We start from the raw sequence: 22086 nt of genomic DNA, 5'->3' as shown, positions 1-22086 counted from the left end.
CTTTATTTTATGATTGTGATACAAAAACAATCAGCCTCTTTGGGGAAGGTTGGCGAGCTGTTCAAGTAATAAATGATTTAGCATAAAATATTTAATTGGAACGAAGCAGATGTTGACTGCAGCCTTCTAACTTGATTATACCTTGGACACGTTAGGCAAGCATTAATGATTGATAATGGCGCTAATTAACCCTAACCCTCCCCATAAACACACGCAGAGCTGTAAGACAACAGCGGCCAATAAGTTTTCCATTGCCATGAAACCAGCACAAATTTCTACCAGAGAGGCGCATCTGATCATTCCACCAGGAACAGGCATTAGCAAATCGCAGTTCTTATCAAAAGTAATTCGCAACATTGAAAATCTAACCAGAAGATCACCACAAATAGCTGGGCCAACAATTACCACTGGGGTAATGCTGAACTGTTTTTTTTAACAGCTGAAATGTGTTAGTTTCAAGTGCCAGGTCCGCATTGCAGTAATATAATTGACAAAATATTATGCAAAATTATTAAATAAGTTTACCACATCAAAGCACCATGAATCGTTCAGGCTCGGGATTATTCGAAACGGTTTTTTAAAAAAAAATCAATATTAATCCCTTGCGACTGATTGTCATACAGGAACTAAATCAACAAGCATAAGGCATTTTCAATGTGGCGAAATTCTCCCTAGTTATTCCGCTAGACTTCTAAAAACTTTTAAACCCTTTAACATAATAAAATTGAGTCACTAAAATATCTGTCACTTCTTTAAAATGCCATTGTCACTTCGATCAACTCAGACCAATATTAAAATGTCACGTTCTGTTAAACTACACATACACACAGATGCTAATTTTGTCGTTTTGTCAACTCAGCATTATTTAAAATTAAGATATGTTTCCCGTGGATTTACACCTCTGCTCTGACGTTGCATTTAGCATTTAATAAATATACTTTGATGTTTTTAAAAATGGGCTTTGTGTCTATTCTCTGTATAAACAGCAGACTTGAAACACTGTTTATGAATGCCATTGTGCCCGAGGTAAGTACAGTATCCCACACACATTCTGAGACCTAGCCAAGAAAAACAGCCCTGATAGACAACGCTTCACCTCACCTGCTAGTATTGTGCATTTCATTTCTGTCAAAAACACACACTAACTGGTTTATCAGGCTTAGAATTTCAGTGTTTATCATTTACAGTCAAATTAACTTGCATTTGACAAAGAATAATTAAACGTTGCAGTCAACATGGTCCAAACGACCCGATTGTTTATATTTTCTTAAACTTCCCTTATCTCAAAAGCTTATTCCATCTTTTGGCTGGAAAACATTAGTGTGCATAGCGTGTACATTTCTGTATTCACGAATCATCCAGCCTGTAAAAATGCAATATAAAAAGGGTAATGCCGTTTTCAACCTTACTGTGTTAAACCTATTGGGTGCACTGTACTATAACAATAAAAAAAAGCACGTATAAAACAATGTTGTGTGTTGGGGAACGCCGACTTATTAAGAAACACTGTAAACGGTTCATAACATTTCACAACATATTTGCTCGATTCAGGAAAACCTGGGGAAAATATTAACATTATTGAGATTATCTGTTATTCCGTAAAGCAAAACTGTTTAATGCCGACGTTGAAGTAGGGTTGATAACGAGTTAAACAGCAAATTGACATTTGGTAAGTAAAGCATCACGAAAATCTGCGAGGTTTATTTACTGACTTGTCACATCATTAGGTACATTATTTCAGGATACTGAAGACCTTAGCAATACATCTTATTTTTTCCTCTCTCCCTCTCTACATCAACTCCACCTCACCACCACCAACACCCACCCAACCCTTCCCTTCTCTCCCCCCACCCCCCCCCCCCCCACCCCACACACACACACCCCGCCCCAGCCTGGTTTATCATTTATTTTGAGTATGACTCAATAACCTACCAGAGCGAGCCTGCTCAACTCTAACTTGAAAGTTCAAGATTTTTTATTATACTTGAGGGAAACAATGGGTTCAGCTGCTTATTGCAGGGGAGCAATTGTCAAGGGAGAGTTAAACCCAATTACTGCAAAAGCATACTGAAGGGCTGGAGGAAAAGACTGCCAAGTTAAAATACGCCTGGGCAAAGACAGCTACTGAATAAAAAAAAATCGACATAAAGCGTATCAAATATTTATTTATCTGGGTAACAAAGGACTATGATACATCGACAGGCATGTAAACTATTGCCAACACAACTCTATATAATACAGCTAAAAACTGCTTCCAATTTGGCCAGCGGACATACAAGGTATCAGGTCGTCCCAAATGCTGTCAGTTCAACAATAAAATACTAAACCGTTCTATAGACAATATCAGTTTATTGCTGTGATTCTGTCAGGAGGGAAGGGGACATGGTGTCAGGTAATTCCTTTGTCACAACACGTGGGGTATTTTAAAACACAAAAAAAAGCATCGCAGATGCTTCTTTCATTTAAGATCTTAACTTTTTTTTTTAAAATTCGGACTTCTGTGGTATTATAAACTAATTTCGATGCTTGTATAAAACTCAGACCCCCCCCCCCCCCCCCCCCACCCCACCAACCCCTTGGATTTTGTTCAACTGCTTATCGCCACGACATGCTACAGAGGGCTAAAATGTGTATCCCAGAGTTTACCCAATACCTTTCTAAATAAGTACCATAAAAATCACGGAAAGAACTACTGTGGTTGATGAGGAATAAAACCCACTAACAGGAGGTAAACGATATCACCAGTTAAATAAAATAAAGGCTTAAACAGACGCACCATATTTACAATTCCCATTAAATTACACATAAATAAATATATACATACATGAACACTGTTTCCCTTGTTATACCGCGGACTGCAAGTTGCAATAAATGTTCAAGTTGACCGTTACCTTAGAGGACTTTTTTTTCTCTACAACGATGATTATGACAGAGGAACTGTGCAGGTTTATTCACAATACTGATAAAATGTGTCCTCGTTACCTTCCTTAAATGATTGTGACTACAACCTTAACAGAGATAAACAACGGGGGGTTATGTCAATCAGGAGGCAGTCGGATGAAGTTTTAACTTGGTAAAAAGTTCAGAAACTTTTTTTCGTGTCATTTCAAAAGCAGTTCAAAATTCTTCATCGCCTGCACTGTTCGCTAAGGCTCCGGGTTCCAGGTTGAGGGAGAAACAGTCACATCTATATGACAACTTTTATTTATTTTATTTATTTTTTACGAAATTGTACTTGTTTTTAAACTATCCCATTACTTTCTGTGCTTCTCGTCCTTGTCTCCGCTTTTACTGGGGTTTTCGCCCGTGTGGTTGTTGGGAGTATTGTTCATGTACATTTTGTCCATGGCTTTGAGCGCTTCGGTGAGATAGTTCTGCAAGGCGGTGATGGCGGCGCAGAGAGCCGGGCTCCCGAAGCCGTGTGTGATGAGGCTGAAGTGAGTGAGGCAACTCTGAATGCCAGGCTCCAGGATCGGGGCTGGCCGAGAATTCCCCAAAGGAGATCGGTCCTGAGTCAGCAAGTCTGTAAACTCTTTGCAGATTTGTCTGTAAAATTAAGAGAACAAGTTGTAATGTTTAAGATACTGCACATCTCCGGGGGAGATTGGACGGCAAGCTTTTATTCGCAAATTGTCCTTTTAAACTGCATTCAAGTTAACTTCCGGAAAAGTTCCGCTCTTCCACTCGGATAAACATGGCACAGGTACAAATTAACAAGTGCTTCACCTTGATCATGCGTCAATGCCTTGTACATACATTTTCTGTTCCGAATTGAAATGGACAATTTTTTAACGTTATGTCTAAACCAAGTTTTGGATAATGCCTGTTCCATTTAAATGAATGGACCGTAGGCTATTGTTCTGCACGAAAATGACATTCATGACGACAAAGTTTCACTTCAATAGCCCGATATAAATGTTATCTGGAAACACACAATTGCGCAAGGAAAGTACAAGTGGTGGCCATGTTTATCAACATCCCTCTTCCCAAATCTAACTTTCACGCTTGCAACAAAACAGCACGCCATTTAATATTATGTCCACTATTCTGTTACAAGACCCCAGTACACCAAAGCTCAACTCCCAGTTTAAAATGTTCATACCAGAATGCAATTGTGTGACAATCAAGTTATTCACAGAGCTGCAGAGTCAGAAGTAATCTTTGTCTCCCATGCAGGTTGCTGATATGTTGGGAGTACCCCATCCAAAATAATATAAACACAGCAATTTGATTCATTAAAGCCAAATTGGAAAATCGAATAGAGGGGTAATGTCCAAAAGTGCTCAACAACACGCCACTCTTAAGAAAGATCAGTATAATGAGGGTGAAATCATCACATATTTGGAGTATACAAACCGAGCTAATACCAGACGTGTGTGCACATGTGTGTAGCTTTGAGGGTAGTACAGTGTGTGAATCTAGTTATGTTTGAAATTTTAGTATAAAGAAAGACTAAGTCTGTTTTGTAATTTGCCAGAATTATGTAAACCCTATTTCTAGGTGTTTTGTGCTGTATCTTCTGAAGGAATGCTTATTTCAGTGGGCGTGCAGCCTTCTGTACAAATTGCAGCACCAACCTCCCAACACTTCTGCACCACAATGCCCTTCGGTGACATTTCAAATTCTTAATTAAAGGCTAGAAAACAACACTGGGAAAGAGAAAACAAAACCTTCAACATTTCGTCGCAGATAATTTACTTTTCACACATGCCTTTTCATCCAAGCAGTTCGGCTACAACCCACTGCTAAATAATGTTTATTAACTGCCGGCAAAATATTATGGCTTAAGTAATTCTCTGTGATGTGTGACCTCACAAAATGACAGTGGTTTCAATCCTCTGACAGTGAAAACACTGGACCCCAACTGAGGCGGCGCTGCTTTTGACAGCAGCGGATCATACAATTAATACTGATAATACAAGTATACACCAGGTGTGAGGGCCTGGTTTGGGCTGACATCGACCACTGTTTTAGATTTCGCAGCTAAAACTTCTACCATCTATCACTTATTTCTAAGCACTTGTCAGAAAACAAATAGTCACTGTTAGGATATTCACCTTGTTCAATTCTGAATTGTTCCCGCACACCATGTGCCAGCAATTAACAGCAGAGCAAAATCCACATGGGGGAAAAGAACTCAGCTAAAGTTTTCAATTTAAAAAAAGACTTACTTTGTTGCAAGTAACATGTTTTTTCGTGTCACTTGTTCACTCGGGTCGGAATGTTGCCGGTTGACATATTCAGCTATTGCTTTGGCTGGGAATTCTGTTTCGCAAACATAACCAAAATCTCGGGCAAGGTGCACAGCTTCACCTGGGCAGGGGAATGAAGAGCAATGTTCAAAATGGAGGTAGGGGTTTTATATTTTTTTTTAAACGCATTTGGTTTTGATAATGTTAAATTGATTTAACAAGCGAGCTAATGCCAGCAACCGTTCTCAAAATGTTTAATAGAATTGTTGGACATATTACATTTTAAGTGGCTCAAACCCATTTTATAGCCGTATAAAAGATGGCTGCCTTTTTACTTGCATTATTGAAATTTGGTTGGGGCTATTTATTAAGTCGATTAAATTTAATGACATGACTGAGATAAGGCAGGTAGCAAGCCATATTGTTTGCAGGTTTGTTCAAAACGATCACTTTTCTCATGGTACTGCCCAGCAGCAAAAAAATGGTAATGTCTCTTTAAATATTTAGATTGTATTACAGGATAACTAACATCCGCATGCTGCACTCCGGGTTTCTTTCAGTCATCATAATGGAAGAAATAGTTCAAAAGTACCCTGCTGGAACTCTCATAGTACCATTTGTCACAAACTAAATATTTGAAGCATGCAATAAAAAAAATCGGAAAGCTCCAGTGAGTCATTTAACGACATTACGAGGAGCTAAGCAGTGAACTGGATAGAATATCAAATAAGTTGACAATATCTCTTTTGTTGTCATGCCTTCAGTACCAGTCCAAGCCATGTCTCTACAACATCCTCTTGCACTTAAGCCTATGTTCTGTAAACCCCAAAGCAACTAAATACCAAAGCATGTTGTGGTAATACAGTACTGCAATGGCCGTTTGCAATCTCTCACATGTTGGCTCATAAACATTATAAGGAAACATTATATCGGAATGGTTCCCAAGACCTAGACTGGCTTTGGACAACACTTTGTAAAAAAGAGTTGTGTGGATATATTTGAACTTGTTCCGATTATTTAAATAAAAGAACGGTTTGGAGATCAACCGCAGCGACCAAAGAGAATAGAAACAGTTCATTGACCAGGCAGAAAAATAACAAAAAAAAAATCAGTTAAAAGGAGCACGATTCAAACTAAGTGCCCATGCAGTTCAATACAGTCCAGCAGAAGGAACTGGCATTGGGAGCGATTCACTACTTTTTTATATATAATAGCAATCAGCTGGTCAATATAATCAATAAAGGCATGGTTTTGCAAAGTATAAGTATTGCATACGTGAACATTTTGAAAGATATGCATTCTTTGCAAACGACAAATTATATATATGTATAAAAATATGTCTGTTCCTCTTGAACGGTTAGAATACATCATTCTCTAGAACCCTGTCTTTTTGTTGATTTCAAAGCCTTTGGTTTTAATTTCCTGAACCAGTTGGGTTTTACTGCAGGGCTTCCTGCCATTAGCCAGCTCCGGAAGGACGCATGCGCCAATTAGTGCTTCAAAGGCACAGTCCAGTAACTCGTTTCCATAAAATCGAACAGATCATAAACAATAACAACAGGACACAGTCCAACAGCCTGCCCCCTTAGAAATCCAACTGGTCACACATTTATCAGCAAACCATCTACGCGTGAATCCACTCCTGGCTCATTATAACCCAGAACCATAATCAGATTAAAGTAATGATTTTCTTTAAGAAGCTCTCTCCACAAGACCCTGACACACAGGACCGTTCTCAACACAGTTCTGGCGGCACTACAACCTTTACTCCGCACACAATGAGCATCAATTACAAACAGATACAACCACGCATTTCACTCTTAGACCAGACTTAAGGCATCCAATGAAAAACAGAAATAAATCAGATGGGGGAGACTGTATTCTCCACTCCGCTAATCAAAATAATGTTTTAGCATAATCTGTTCATTATCTCTCTCTCTCTTTCTCTGCAAATTAGATGATGGAAGATTCCTATGTACTGAACTTGCTGTGATGCCTGATCTACACTAGTCTTTTTTTACACTACTCACCAATCCTGAAAGCAGCATGTTAATTAACAGATCTGTGGTTTAGGATTTCTCATTAGCTTCTCGCTCACTGGAAGATTTTTCAGTCATTAGTAAACAAATGTCTAAATCAATTCATGCAACCACCTTTTTTTTACAAAAAAGTTTTTTTCTTACAACCTGCCCACATTGCTCACAACAAGCATCTTCTGGCTGTATCTGGTCTGGTCAAGCCAGGCTACATATTTAATAACCTTGCACAATGCGTGATGTATATACTAGGTCTCAGACAGTACAATGTTCAGTTGCGTGTTTATTTCTATGCCACATTGATGGGTTAACACGAGGCAAGGCTGGTGCTGGTGAGTTACATAAAGGCACGTGGCTTCGCAAACAAAAACAAATTCCCGCTCTTGTACCAGACTGGAAACAACCCACGTTTATTAGCTCGCCTCAGTTTAGATATGAGAAAAATGCAATAAAGTTTACTTACCCTCAACAAGTGAGGTTAGCAGCGTTACATTAGCAGCTTTGCGCCTGCCTGCCGGTAAATTTAATCCAATTTTGTCCAATTTTTCTCTTAAAGACCGTCCTCCATTTTTAGATTTCGCCCTATTAAGAAAAAGGGGAGCTCCTGGTTAAATTGAAAATGGATGCACGTCCTGTTACACATTACTTTCAGATATTTAATAATATTCTTGTTCTAGACTTGAATCAACGAAATTTTTAAAATGCACATTTTGGAATTACGAAGCAATTTTCAAATGGAGTGTAGTTCCGCTATGGAATAAAATTCACTGTTTCTTTTTTCACCTTTAACAATCCAAATCTCAGAATAATCTACTAGATTCTGAATGAATTTGATTTCACATTTGTGTTTGGTCTTACTTTCGTCCACACTGTGAGGCAATTTGTGAGGAACACGTCCTTTCTAAGACTGTCCCAAAAGCATTTTACTTTAAATTGTAAAGAATATATGTATAATTTTTAAAAATGTTTAGTTTATTACTGTATTCAGTGCCTTTGATATATTGGCAACCCAAAGGAATATGTGTTTATAGAATACAAAAGAATGGCAATCTGCAGTGCAAGTGTTAACTACTCTGTCTAAAATGTGATAATTGCCCTTTAAGGGTTAGATAGAGAACAAAAACAATTAGCAAAGAGTGAAAATAAATATTGGTAGCATTACTAAAATAATTTAACAATCAGATGTATTAAAAAGGAATTTTCATTGGTGTGTGTGCTGGCCTATCCATCTCTGAAGCGGAAATGTGTAGGAGGGTGTCCAACGCACCAGTAGCCCTCACCTCCTAAGCACTCCTCCCAGTAACGAGGCGTTGAGACACTCGGGCGGAGACAGGCGTCTCTGCACTTCCGCCACCGTCACCTTGTACTTTGATGTTGAACTGAGGAGGGAGAGGCGACCCGGAACTGAACAAAACACCTCGTTCGGGTTCGCAACCCCGCCAAAGAGCCCGTCTTTATTGAGTGAGATCGAGGTGACAGCCCCACTGTGAGACTTAGATAGGGACATGGGACCTGAAACAGAACCATCAGACAAATCAACAGCCATCCCCTGAAAAGCGCACATCTGCCATGTCCATCAGCTAACATAGATGGCCACTTTACAACTCTCTGTACTTGTGGCCCCCGCTAACTCAACAATTCCAACCTCTGCACGATATATTAAAACAATTCAATTGGACCGATTCGGATTAGATTCGATGAAAGAGTCGATAATAAAGCGGGGCCTTTGTCACATTACTAGGATATATGGCCGTCATAAGCAGCAATCGCTGCGCACATTGCTGCAAACTGTCCTCTCCACTGAATTGGACTTTAGATTGTGCATTTTAAAAACTAAAATAAAATGAAATCTGATCATTTGTGCAAAATATAAGACATTCAGATCGAATTGCACCTTTTTTTTATTATAAAGACGGTCTTCCCAAAGTTATGTTGTTAACTGCGCGTTTTACTGTCTATGCCAATGTCAGTTAATGTCATAGTGAAATCATTTCCATTGTGTAATAGAAAATTTGTGTTTCAATGGAACGCAAATAGATGCTTTATGTTACAAGTCAAGAGTAAATACATATTCTAATCTATTCCAGTTACCCTTTAAAACTCCCAGCATCCCTTTGCATTGTACTGTATTCATTTTCACACTTAGTTATTTGTTCAGACAATATATACTTGTATGCATTTATTTCCCAATAGAATAAATATTACAATAATAGGACGTGTTGGAGGATGTTATTCTGTTTTATTCTCAAGCTAATTCGATCCTGTTACATTCTGCACCAGCTCTTCTACCCTACATCTAAACACGCGAGTAAAATAAGCACTGCTTTTGACTACAGAACGAACGTATACTATATACAGTGGAACATCAACATGCCAAATTCCAAACCAAACTTATCAATTCATTGCGAAAATAAATCAACTAAAAAGAATCGCGATAGTGATTCACAGAAAATTAACGCTGACGTTTTCGTGAAATAGCCTTGGCTTTTGCCGATGGTTAGCTCTAACTGTTCAGAGCTAAGAGAGTGCGGTTAGGCTTAAAATGAACATCTGGGTAGCTGATTATCAATGCACTATGAGACCTAAACAATGTAACATGTCCACCGACTGGCTAAATTCCCCCAAAATTATTTAGAAACTGTTCGTTTTTATTACTGGTTAGCCGTCTAGAATATGTCTTAAGAGACTCTGTGCTTGGTTCCTATAAATATTGCCCTGCACGTGTTCCCTACACACACACAAAAGGGTCTTTACAGTGTAATCAAGTGCCCTGGTTTGGCTTTCTCTGCATGCCACTGGAAATCTACTCTGGATCTTTGAAGACGTCGAGCTTCTAGTTCCGGATAGATCACTTGTGACATTAATAGCTCTGGGGAGGCTAATAGAGACAATAGGAGTTAAACGAACTCTTGAGATTACTAATAAAAGAGCCAATTATCATGTCGACGTGGAAAGAGCATCTCTTAAGATTTATCCCTTGCACATGTAATTTGACGTGACAAAACCTGGAGAAGTAGAAAGATGAAACTTAAGCCATTTAATCGTATGCTGCAGTTTTATGAATTACTACGCATTTACAGTGCATAATCTGTACCCACATTAATTCGATTTCGATATCCTCAGAATTAAAACAACCGCGTAGCAATTCAGCAATGGAAGCAGCAGACTATTTGGGATGGCTAAGTTAAGAACGCACATTTCCCAACCAGTGTCCCACAGAAATAAATACACGTCTAAATGCACATGACTAACCAGACCCTCAAAAGCATGTAACGCCAATCGACAGTATAATTGCTTCTGCAAGTTCAGGCATTTGGTTTGATTTATACCCTCCCTAATTCCTTTGCTCATTAAAGGAGCACGACTGTAAGGAATTCCTTAAACCCACACCAACGCTCGGAGTCTGAGATGTACAGACAGGATATTTTCCTCTCGCGAAACCCAAGACCAATAACAACAGAAACAACTCTCCTGCAACCCATCATGGCTGTTTCTTAGTTTGACATGAGATGTTGCACACAATAAACTGGAGAAAAACAGCCAAGATTCGGTGAGCTGTGTACCGCCTGTGCAAACATGTTGGATGAGAAGATTAAATAAAGCAACTTGCCTTTCTTAATGACGGTATGGTCCTGGATGTTAATACCTTGGTCATCAACATGCTGAAACGGAATTTAGAAAAAGAATACTACCGTAAACTTGCGGAAATAAAGACTGCAGACATTTAGAATGGCAAGAACTGCATGAAACTGAGCCATGTCAGAAGTTGTAAGAATCTACCCAGAGCCTGGTTCATTCTTCTGAACAAAAATGACAATACATTGTCATAATGGAATGATAATTCCCGCTCTTTGTCCAATATTTGCATAAGGCGAAACACTATTCTTCCCCCTGTTCTAATGAATGGATTTCTGGGCTTGATGGGACAAGTGAAGTTGTGAGATTTATTTATTTGATAACTTGGCTGTATAATATGTATCTTGTATGTATGTGTTTGTATAGGGGGTGGGAAGTCGTTCTGATGACCATCCCCTGGCAGATATTTTACAGTAAAACAAAACCCTCAGCTTTTCCTTGTTATTAAATGAAGCAAGTTTGTTCATTTTAACATCAACATGCAGCACAGCGTCGGAATATGTTCGCCAAGTGAACATGAATTCTACTGAGACTGAGCGATTGGCAATCACTGCAGAACAATCAGTTCATTTACAAATAACACTCACTTCCAGATCGCCGCTGCAATGTCAGCGACCCATCTAACATTATTCATGCAGCTTTGATTTTTCTCTTTATTATTATTTATGATATGCTCCGCATCTAAAGCTAGCACTAGTTCCCCATCACATCATTGGGAGAGTTTCCATTATCCTTTCTTCTCAAAACGTGGTTCAACCATTCACATGCAACTTGCCCCGAGTGATTTTTGATTTTAAGTCGAACTAATTTTGAATCGGCTGCTTAAATTAATGTTGGCACTCTGTCCACATCAACCATACATTCAAAACGACCCGGAAAGTGACTGAATTTGTCGGGGTTCTGATTTTTTTCATGACTAAGATCAGGTCTGTATTTTTTTTAAGAAAAATAATTTAATCTGGGAGGCTGCATGGTTTTATGCAAGTATTATAAAATAAGATTCCCCACCCCCAAGATCATGGTGGCTAAAAGCGTTTAACACCCACTCGCAACACTACAAAGACGTACAGAATTGGCACCACTTGGACAATCTGAACAATTGACACCAGAGTGTTAAAAGAGGTTTCAATAATCATCATCAATAATCATTGCATTCTAAAACCAGATCGGCAGATTCCCCACACATCACAGAAACACAAAGCTCCGACCAAATACTTTACTAAGGCAAAGACTTTTTAATTCCGGTATCACACAAACACAGTCGCACCAAAACAAACTGAACCATTTAGACTTTTATTCTCTCCCCTTCTTCTCTATGTAGCACCTTTTTTGTGAGCAGATTATGCCTTTGTTGTTAAATATTCTCCTAAAGTAGTGGGGACGCATATCATACAGTTAAGGCTGCATTTGTAAGCTTGTTTACAGCAGATTGTGTGTGTGTGTGTGTTAAAGAGCCAGTCACATTTCGGTGAAGTATTGCCGCAGGTATTAAGTAGAATGTTGAACAGCTTTCAATCGCTCTAAGCATTCATAATGAGTATTTGTTTGGAAATGAATGCATGACGGTTTCTTGCTTATGAATATTTTACGAGAGCTTTAAAATCGGCACTTTTTAAACGAAATTAAGAGTAACATTTGGGGAGGGGGTGTGAGCATAGCCTTAAATGCAGCTACCAAGAGGGCGGATGGTTTTCATTCCGCATTAATATGCATCCTTTGTTTGCAAGGTAAGTAATAACACACTAATAACTATTCCAGATTATTGCTGAAGGAGCCCGTTCATATTATAATATAATTCAAAAGCACAGTTCACCACGGAGCTGAAAAACGAACAATTTAGTATAAATGGACGCATGCCTTTTGTATTTTGCAATCTCGTTTCTGTAACTCAACAATGACCACAGGCATTGAAACCAGGTCTTTGTAACTCGCCACAGCTAATAAACGGTTTCTTATTTTCTCGTTGAGATGCGGGGTGGAGGGAGGAATTAAAACATCTTCAGCACTGTGTATATATTTAAAATTAATTATTTCAATTTTGCAGCTCTTGGCAGAGTCCAGATTGGGATAAATCTGTTTTATCAAAGTTGAAATATTGAATAAAGCGCACCATACAATTTGATTTACTCTATTCCAAACTGTTTATATGAATGAGAGAAATTGACAGCGTTAAAAGGCAAGTGCTGGATTTAATTAAGGGAAGATGCAATTTATATTTCTAACAACGCAAACGACAAATTTGTTCTCATTTGATGCACGTTATTACATAACGCTGATATATATTGGGTATTTGGAAAAGAAATAAATTTAGAGTTGTTTCGCCTGATTGGCAATTTAAAAAAGAGATCCAAATACGACAGATATCCCTACATGTCGATTTTATTTTCAAAATCTTAAGCAGATGCAGGGTGCACGAAAGCAGATTTTGCCAGCGGTGGGGGGTGCGATTGAGGAAGGAGTTGAGAATTTCCCCTAATTCGAAAACAGTTAATTGCAACTCAAGGCAGCAGTATAACGTAAGAACAGCAGGCAACCGACCTGTACATCCTCGATGGCGTGTGCGATGCTGTGGATGGGCAATGTATCTCCGAGGCCGGACTCGAGTCCGTGGGTGCTGTGGAGGAGGACCTCGGGCCGCCGGTATTCCCTCCGCGGGTCCAGGCCGGCGAGTTGGGGCAGCCCGCGGGGCTGGTGAAGGATGCCCGCTTCCTGGTTCTGCCGCTGAGGCCAGGTCGGGTGCTGCGGCTGGGGCTGCGGGTGCAGCGAGTTCAGCGAGTAAGGGTCGTTCACATGGGAATAGGGGTCCTGCGACTGCGGGTAGATGGGCTGGTACGGAGGAGGGAAGTAGGGTGGCTGGAAGTCCGTGTTGGGAGTGTGAGAGAGCGGCGGGGCGGTCGGATACGGAGACTGGCTGACCGTCCCTAACTGAGGCAACCGTGGAGTCCCATTGCTCGTGCCGTCGTGCCGGTCCTGCAACGAAATCAGACATGTAAAGTTGCATTAAAACAAAAAAAAAGTATTTTATTTCTTTAAAGAAACATCACTGACATGACACTTTCATTGGCGGTGGTAAGCGTACGTTTTACTGGCGATATTAGTCATTGTAAATTATCACACGGGGTAGAATTCAGCAAAATATTATCCTCCTTAAGAGGTAGGCTAGGGTTTTTTTTTATTTTCAAAATCGAAAGTGCTATCAGTTTTTTTTTGGGGGGGGGGGGGAGGGGGCGGGGGCTCGGTTTAAATTTAGTGTCATCTCACTGAAACTCACCATGGCCGAGAAACTGTGCACTAACATCTGCGGGCAGTCTGATCTGAGTTCGTCAGGGGGAAAAAATAGAGAGACCTAGAGGTGGAAAATTGGAAAAAACAGTCCAGTACTATACAACTACAACACGATCACAACGCCGGGGAGTCACATGCAGGAGGAAGGCAGGCGAATCCATCAGAACTTGAACAATTTCTTCATTGGGAAACAACACACACAAACAAAAAAAAAATGATCAGAATTGTGTCTAGTTTCAGGGCGTCACGTCGGTAGATTTTTCAAACTTTTTTTTTTCTCTCTCTCTTTCTCCTCCTCTAAGGACGAGCCGTGGCTTCACTCAGCACATAATAGCAGATATTCATGACTATTAATATTACACGAATACTTAATAAGGGGAGAATGGTCGGAAATCGAGCGTGAAGCGAGGAAGCAACTAAAAGCTGTGTCTGTTATAAATGACGTCCGTTGAATCAGTGTATCTAATCAGAGAGAGAGAGAGAGAGAGAATAGAGGGGCACACATTGCTGCTTCTGACGAATCACAGGGAAGAAGAGAACATTTTCAAGTGAACGAGGGCATGCGAAAGTGAGAGAGAGAGAGGGAAGGGGAGAAGGAATGGTGAGAGTCAGAGGGGGGAGAGAGAGAGAAGAGAAAGAAAGAGGGGAAGGAAAAAGAGAGAGAAAGAGAGTGATGCGGGAAGGAATTTGCACCTCGTTATCGTGTGAGAATCCAGCAAACGCCAAAGGCATGTCCGCGGCCACTCGCTTCCTGGCTGGTGAGCGACTACCTGCGCTCTCAGCTCTCTTCCTTTTCAGCTCTTTATCCGGAGGTGACTGCTGCCCTGATCCTGGGTCACTAGTAGTCTGATCCATCGTGCAATGGGTTAAAAGTTAAGAGACAGAGGGAGCGACAGAGACACTATGGAGTCTCCAAAGCCCTCATTCGTTTTCACGCACTTTTACGCAAGCTGCTCCCCTACTGCGATCCTAAAAAAACAACTCCTGTCTAAACCCAACTCGAAACCGGCTCCAAACAAACGGATTTCACTTCTGATCGTTAACCTACTCCGCCGGAAGCTCCCGCCGACTCTTCATACTTTTCTTGGATTTTTTTTTTCTAATTTCCTCGCCGCGTTTTCAAAACAAAAAGAAATAAAGTGAAACTAAACGGCTGCTTGGTTTAGCCCGTGGTGTGAACTGTCTTCTAGTCTGCTGTACAAAACCCGTTTGACTGGCTGTACAACTTCAAAACAACTCCCCAAATATTACCTCGCAAACTCTAGATCAACTTTCTCAATCCGGGCACAATCACGGCCTTTAGCCAGAACCATCTATAACGCCTTCTGCCATTTCCACACAAAAACAACACAAAAACCTTTCATCTTGACCAAGACACAATTTTGTGCAGATTTCAATGTTTCCATGTGCGGTTTTTTTTGGGGGGGAGGGGGTTGGGTGGGGGTTGGGGATTACGAACGTTTAAGCAACAAACGCAGACCGATGTACAATTTAGACTAGTTCTTGATAATTGACTACAAAAGTAAACTCCTTTTCTTCGCTTGATCAAAATTTTACTTTTCCACAGCGTTCTATGAAAATAAGTGCAGCAAACTTAATGTTTTAATTTTGACTTGACTCTCACAAACATCGCCAGCGGTTCGGCCGTTTTTAAGGATTCTGTTAAGAATTTGTATGCGAAAGCTTTCAGCCAGGTTGGCTAAACATTTGTCGTTTCGCATGCTTAATCTAGTGGACGTCGTTTCTTAACTCTCGATTCCTGTATTGTTTACAAACGTGAGCTATTGCAACACAATAGAGCTGAGGTACGCACACTGCAATCGGCGTTTGCATTAGTTTACAATATTATTAAGCCGAATGCCTTAGTGCTTCATTTGTTTTAACATGCTACATTTTTCTGTAAAATATTTAATTGTGAAACATGCTTAATGTTTAAAATAAAACTTTGCAATATTCGGTTTAAATGAGATGTGATGCACAGCTGTTTTTTTCATTCGGCTGGGCTTTGAAAGCTGCATTTTAATTCTTTTGAAGCTAATATGAAATTGCTTACCTCACACTCCTCATATTTGATATTGTCCGCTAATTTCCACAGCATTCTCATGGATTGGTGTAAAAGTGGCTGACTGGATGTCTCAGAGAGCGGACAGTCCTGTACAGAGAGTGTGTGTTGGTTTAGCGCTCTGAATGTGCTCTGAGATCTCCCTCTAATGGTCGATCGTGTTCCCCTCTCAGCTCTTTAGTAACTCGCTAATAACAGCCCAATTAGCATATGAACGCCAGCCAAACACTCATTCAACCACATTACTGCTCCAATGGACACAGGTAGAGAGCTTGCCCTGCCGCCTGGCAATGGACGTCAACATAAATACATTGGCGGTGGACAACAGTTAATAAATGTACATGGAGCTACTTGTTCTGTTACTTGTTAAACCCTCCCTTTACCTTTCATTGTACCAATGCACAGAATACGATGTGACTTTCTTTTTTTCTTTGGTTAACTCTTTTCCCAGCAGACACAATGATCATGCACTGTTTTGTCGTTACCTGATTGTGCCTTCCAATGAAGGCAATAACCTTGCTGAAACACCGAACTCAATCGTTTACTATGTAACTACAGGGCGAATGTTCTTAACATTTTCATTATATTACATAGCGATAATTATTAACACATAAATATTACCCATATTTTCATTCAACTGTTAACTTCATATTCCTCTGCACATCAAGCACCCAATTTCCATCCATATGCCCTTTCACTAAGTTAGCAGTTTAGAATAAACCCATTTCACAATGGATGTAGTGAAACCGATTTCGAGCTGGTTCCGATAACCTTGCTTTTTGCTGACTTTCCCCAGGAAAATTCAGGGTAAAGTAAGGGCAATTTCAACATTCCCTCAGCAAGTTATTTCCACGTTTACGCTTACCAGAGTGGAAAACCTCAGTAATCCTGAATTGCATTGATAATCAGATGATTTTACTACTAGATTGTTTCGGTGGCCGTGTCCCTTTCCTTATCTGTGAGATATTAGGTTTGTGCGCCAGAGCTTCTTTCGGCATTCACCTTTCTTTGATATTTGGAGGCTTTAAACAACAAGCGTGTAGACTGTTGGTTTGGTACCATTGAGGTGGAAATCATGTTTGTTATGTAGCTATTCAATTCATGCATGAACAGGGAATTTAAAAGCAAACTATTTTGACCTAACGTCGTATTGCAAACCTCTTCACAGCCGCTTCATTAAAGCTATTATCATAATATATGCCTAACTGACGATGAATTATGAATTGAGACAGAAGGTTGCATCGCAGTCTTTCATTCAAGGTGAGAAAGTGTGTAAGGGTAACTATCAACGCAGGTAATCTGGGTGACCAGATCTAGGCGTCGTCTTCAGCTAATCTTCATTACCATTTTTGGTGGAGCTCTAGGACAAAGATGTCATCAGAATCTATTGTCTTTAATTAGATGGCCCGACATATCAACCGATTCAGAACACCTCGCTCCAAAAGGCTGAACACTTTGAAATTTAAATTCAAAATATTTTTTATTGCTGGAGTCACAATCACCCTTTGGTCTTAAAGGGCGAAGATATTTTGTTTATACCTGGATTTTAAAATTTATCAATGCAATGACATTAAAGTATCACGCATCTAATGTCTTTTTTTTCTTGATGGCGCTAATAGTCCGGCAGCATTTTTACCTTAAAAATTATTTGTTTTTCCCCCCTAATTTGCTCACTTTCCACTGTGAAGTATTTATTCATAACAAGCTGCTTGCATGAGCTGTGAAGGGGATGTAACCTCTTAAAAATAGCAACGTATTAAAACAGATAACGAGTTTGCAAGATCATTGATTTAAAGCAAAGAACTTGCAGCTTTTCTATGTTACCTGTGTACAAATCTCGATTACTTTAAGGAATAGACATTTGTTAGGTCTCCCTCTTTTTTATCAACTGATAAGTTGCTGATCTCAGGTAAACTGATGCTAGTTAGTTTAGAAATCATTTAATGTTCATTTCTGTGCTGACAGACTCATGGAGTATAAGAACATAGTGAGTGATTTCATTTGAGAATAATGTATGAAATTAACTTCTAATCGATCGCTATAGCAAATACAATGAATAATTAAAATTTTTGCTCCTGTCGAGTGGAAGCTCTTTTTATCAGAAGAGTGATGCAATGCTGATTTTATTTCTGCTTTTGTGGAGCAGTTTCTGAGCAGCCTAAACCGGTGAAATGTATTCCAGCTCCTCCCTTCCCTAATTTGCACTTCTTTTAATTAAATGTAATTCTATACACATGCAGCCATAACAAGGTTCACTTCGTTTAAAAATGCCAGCGATTTTTTTGTGGTGAGGGAAATATTCACATCTGTTCATTTGGTCACAAGGTCTTGTTAGAGTGGACTAGAATAAATGTAGCCCTCTCCGTTAAAGTGTGAGAAGAGAGGTGAAATGCCATTAACCACAATAATATCTTCTCCTTACGGATTTTTAAAAAAGTATTTGCCCGATTTGCTTTTTCAAAATAGGCAAAAAGAAAATAACTTTTCAACACCTGTTGCAGTCTGCATCGATTATTAAATCAATGTTCAAGTACGTGATATTTGTGCATTCACATACTTGGTACACAGGTGAAGAGGACTTTTAAGATCCAGTTATCCTACAACATTGTAGTACCTGGTCATACGTGTGCTTTAGATATTTTGACTTTTTTTTCGTTCTGCGGGAGAAACCATAAACAAGCTAGAGAATAGTTATACGGTACAGCAAATACTTTTGTTTGAATGCTGCTGTCGTTATGTTTATTGTATAGAACGATGGATTTCAATACATTCTAATATGATAAATACCTGCGTTAATAATCAGCATCTAACAAACACAATCTTTGGTGCACACCTTTTTGTGTCAGCTAAAACAGAATATCCCTTCTCATTTCAAAACTTTAGGTACGTCAAACCTGTTCTAACTTTTAAATTATTTAACAAAGTTAGCTTATATAACTCCAGTTTAGAAAATACACTCAAATGTTTGGGAAATTATACAGAGAGCATGACTCTTCAATTGGAACCCGCAAGCAATATCACATTATTTCAGACTACTTTCAATCTTTCAGAAAATCTAGGAAACATGAAACAATGGGATTAGGTTACACATTTTGTACGGATCAAATAGTACATAAATTTCACAGAAATATATTTGAATGGATACTCTATCAGTTAATATAGTTTAACACACACACTAAACATAGTTAAATCTATTGCTATTTCAATCCCGTTGTAAAAATTATTGACTATTAAGTAAAATTTCCAATGAACCTGAAACAGCGTGAGTATTTGTGAAAAGGCAGTTGACAGACAAACTGCCATTCCTCAATCTGAAAAGTAGTTAAAAAATGAAATGTAAAAGAAAATATGAAATTTAACATCAGTTAATCTGTCCTGAGAAAACGATTATGTGGAGGAGCCGGTGCTGGACTGGGGTGGACAAAGTTAAAATTCACATAAGATTTTATAGTCCACAGGTTTATTTGGAAGCACTAGCTTTCGGAGTGCTGCTCCTTCATCAGATAGTTGTTTTGCCCAAGATTGGTGTTGTTCTAAGAAACTGTTAGACCAATACAAGTCATATAATCGCTATGTTAAACAAGACGCTAATCTTTCTTGTTTTTAATCTCATTGTGATTGGTTCCAAGTTAGGAAAAATTGTAACATGGCGATGATTACAGTAGGCTGCTACTTTATGTGGACCTAGAGCACCGTAGCGATAGTAAACTGACAGGAAAATTAATTCAAATCGCAAAAGGGAAAAGACAGAAAGGTTTGAGGCGTATTTATGGAGTTAACCTTTTCAGGGCCCATTCAAACAAATCAACTAAACCAAACAAATCAACTAAACCAAGAGTTTCGCCTGCAGTACCGTAAATTGGATATCTAATCTTTTTTTTCAACCGCAAACTTTATAGAGTTTGTATCAGTTACGTCATGCAGGTAAACATAATGCAGATACTGATAGAAAGTTTGGATTCATTGACTGCTTTACAAATTGTAACTGTCCCAATTCCTTGGCTTTATCAATGAGCTGCATCTACATAATAAAACATTAGGCACCGCTGGAACAGACTGCAACTTTCAATAGCTACTGGGACTTCTGTAATAATGCCAAAGGAGTGCAGTTAATAGATAAGTTCGCATACCTGCCAGTCCCCCATTTTGCCCAGTATTGACATATCGCCTCGAGTTGTCCGTGGTGTCGTCAAAAGATCTGCGAGCTGTTGAGTAATTTCTCCTTTTACCTCTCCAGGATCATCTCACCTGGTCATAAAGTGTTGGGTGCCACCTGTCCGCGCCTGCGTACTCCTCAGGAATGTCAGCACCTAGCAGCTTCAAAAAAAAAATCGCCTGTCTCAGCACTGATGGATTTACAGCAGCCATGTACCACGAAGCTCCATCGGCAACCAGACCTCAATGACAACCAACAACACCAACAAAGGCTACTCATGACAAAAAGGAGTCACACCTCGGTGAATTTGGGGGAGCTTCCTTGTCTTCCAGGCGCCTACAATAGACAGAGGCATCTGCAATGACTGGGGATGTTGTGGAAGGAGGAGCGGAGGGGGTGGGGGGGGGGGGGGGGGGGCGGTTCAGGTAATGGAAAGCATCAGCAGGAAAGCGCAAACGCTCGGCGGAATTTATGCAAAAACAAAACTGGCGAGGTTGCTTTTCGGAGAGAAAAGAGAGGGCAGATGGAAATGAATCGACATGCACCGAATGGTTGGGTAGCTTTTTTTTTGTCTCTCTTTGCTTTGCTCATTTTTTGCTCGTGTATTGTGTTACCTGTATACAAACAAAAAAGGACCTGTTTGCGACATAAAGGACAAATGCGACCCGCTGGTCTCCTCTACAATCGAACCAGCGTGCCTTTTGATTTTGCTCTAATTCCTAGCAATGCGCTGGCGTCGGCGTTTGTTTGACGTTGTTAACTTTAATCGAATTCTTATTGCGGATAATTTCTGCGATTGGATTCGCTCATGTCAAAATAAAAGTCGGCCAAATAAATTAATCAGCATTGACAAGTACACTGTGAGGCGCAGGGTCAGAAATTAGAGACATAGTTGCAATGAGGACTTTTGGAGTAGATAACGGATGATTCCAGCTCCATGAAATGATATGCAATACTTAAGCAGTATTATATATCCAGTGAGAAAGCAATGTCTGGATATGCATAAGGTTTCAAAGCATTTTAATCAATGTTTCATTATTTACTAATGTTCACTGTTTTGTTAATTTTGGAATCGACAGGTGTTTTACGTCAACTTTACAATTGCTTTGCGTTAGTCTCCTGGTGTTTATAATTTTTAAAAAAAAGTTTAGGTGATATAAGGTTAGTTACTGCTACTTTAATAACCTCCTTGCTCAAAATGGTCATTTTTTGCCCAGGTCTCACATTTCGATTCTCTAGCTATTTAGCAAAAGCCATCCCCTTAATCACTTAATCCAATTAGGGTTAGTGGAAGCATTGGTGACTTCAGGCAATTAGAATTTTTGTTGTTATTTTCCAACTTTCTGAGGAAATTCCTTGGGATATCCTCATAATGTACCCGCACTTATACTAAAGCCTGCTTGCTCTAAGCAGATTGCTTGTTGAAACATTGTAATTCTGTTCTCTCTGTTCAGCAGTCCCCTCCAGTATCAATTACATTTCTTTGCACTGTAACAGACCGACACTTGTTGCACTAATGCAAAAGGTCGACTCAATAATGTCCAGTGCACAATGTCTTTGTGTATATTTTCAGGCATATTCTGTTGTGTACATGTTAGATATAATCTCCTCCGTGCTTAAACTAAACAGCCACTCACTACTAAAGTATTGATAATATTTGCATGGCTTCCTTCCCTGCACGTGAACTACCTGCTCGTGTATATGTTGGAGGTTAATTGT

General features: G+C 39.5%; 1 protein-coding gene across 5 annotated transcripts; it reads right to left on the bottom strand.

Moving 5' to 3' along the window:
• Window positions 1-2145: 2145 nt before the first annotated feature.
• Window positions 2146-20519, bottom strand: tfap2a (transcription factor AP-2 alpha). Of its 5 annotated transcripts, none has more exons than XM_043688598.2 (8): window positions 20342-20519; window positions 14136-14210; window positions 13403-13834; window positions 10839-10890; window positions 8509-8740; window positions 7692-7810; window positions 5172-5313; window positions 2146-3546 (listed from the first exon to the last, which is right to left on the bottom strand). In XM_043688598.2, the coding sequence occupies exons 1-8, from the start codon at window positions 20372-20374 to the stop codon at window positions 3255-3257; spliced, it is 1377 nt and encodes a 458-aa protein (XP_043544533.1). In that variant the 5' UTR covers window positions 20375-20519; the 3' UTR covers window positions 2146-3254. The 5 variants fall into 5 exon arrangements, with proteins under 5 accessions (XP_043544533.1, XP_043544530.2, XP_043544529.1 ...); XM_043688595.2 differs by lacking the exon at window positions 20342-20519 and adding an exon at window positions 16203-16301; XM_043688594.2 differs by lacking the exon at window positions 20342-20519 and adding an exon at window positions 14843-16158.
• Between the last annotated feature and the right edge of the window lie 1567 nt (window positions 20520-22086).

The sequence above is a fragment of the Chiloscyllium plagiosum genome, unplaced genomic scaffold, assembly GCF_037043375.1.
Source record: "Chiloscyllium plagiosum isolate Xiang-an unplaced genomic scaffold, Cpla_swu_hap1 HiC_scaffold_4, whole genome shotgun sequence".
Lineage (NCBI taxonomy): Eukaryota > Metazoa > Chordata > Chondrichthyes > Orectolobiformes > Hemiscylliidae > Chiloscyllium > Chiloscyllium plagiosum.
Note: the sequence above shows the minus strand (reverse complement) of the source record. Positions and strands in the feature narration are given on the sequence as shown.

What these genes read in the sequence shown, in the direction of transcription:
- tfap2a (XM_043688594.2), bottom strand. Translation starts at nt 15,004, where the DNA reads ATGGATCAGACTACTAGTGACCCAGGATCAGGGCAGCAGTCACCTCCG. An exon ending in GATTCTCACACGATAACGAG is followed by an intron (nt 14,211 to 14,842) that starts GTGCAAATTCCT and finishes TTCCACCTCTAG; the next exon opens with GTCTCTCTATTTTTTCCCCC. An exon ending in AACATGTTACTTGCAACAAA is followed by an intron (nt 3,547 to 5,171) that starts GTAAGTCTTTTT and finishes TTAATTTTACAG; the next exon opens with ACAAATCTGCAAAGAGTTTA.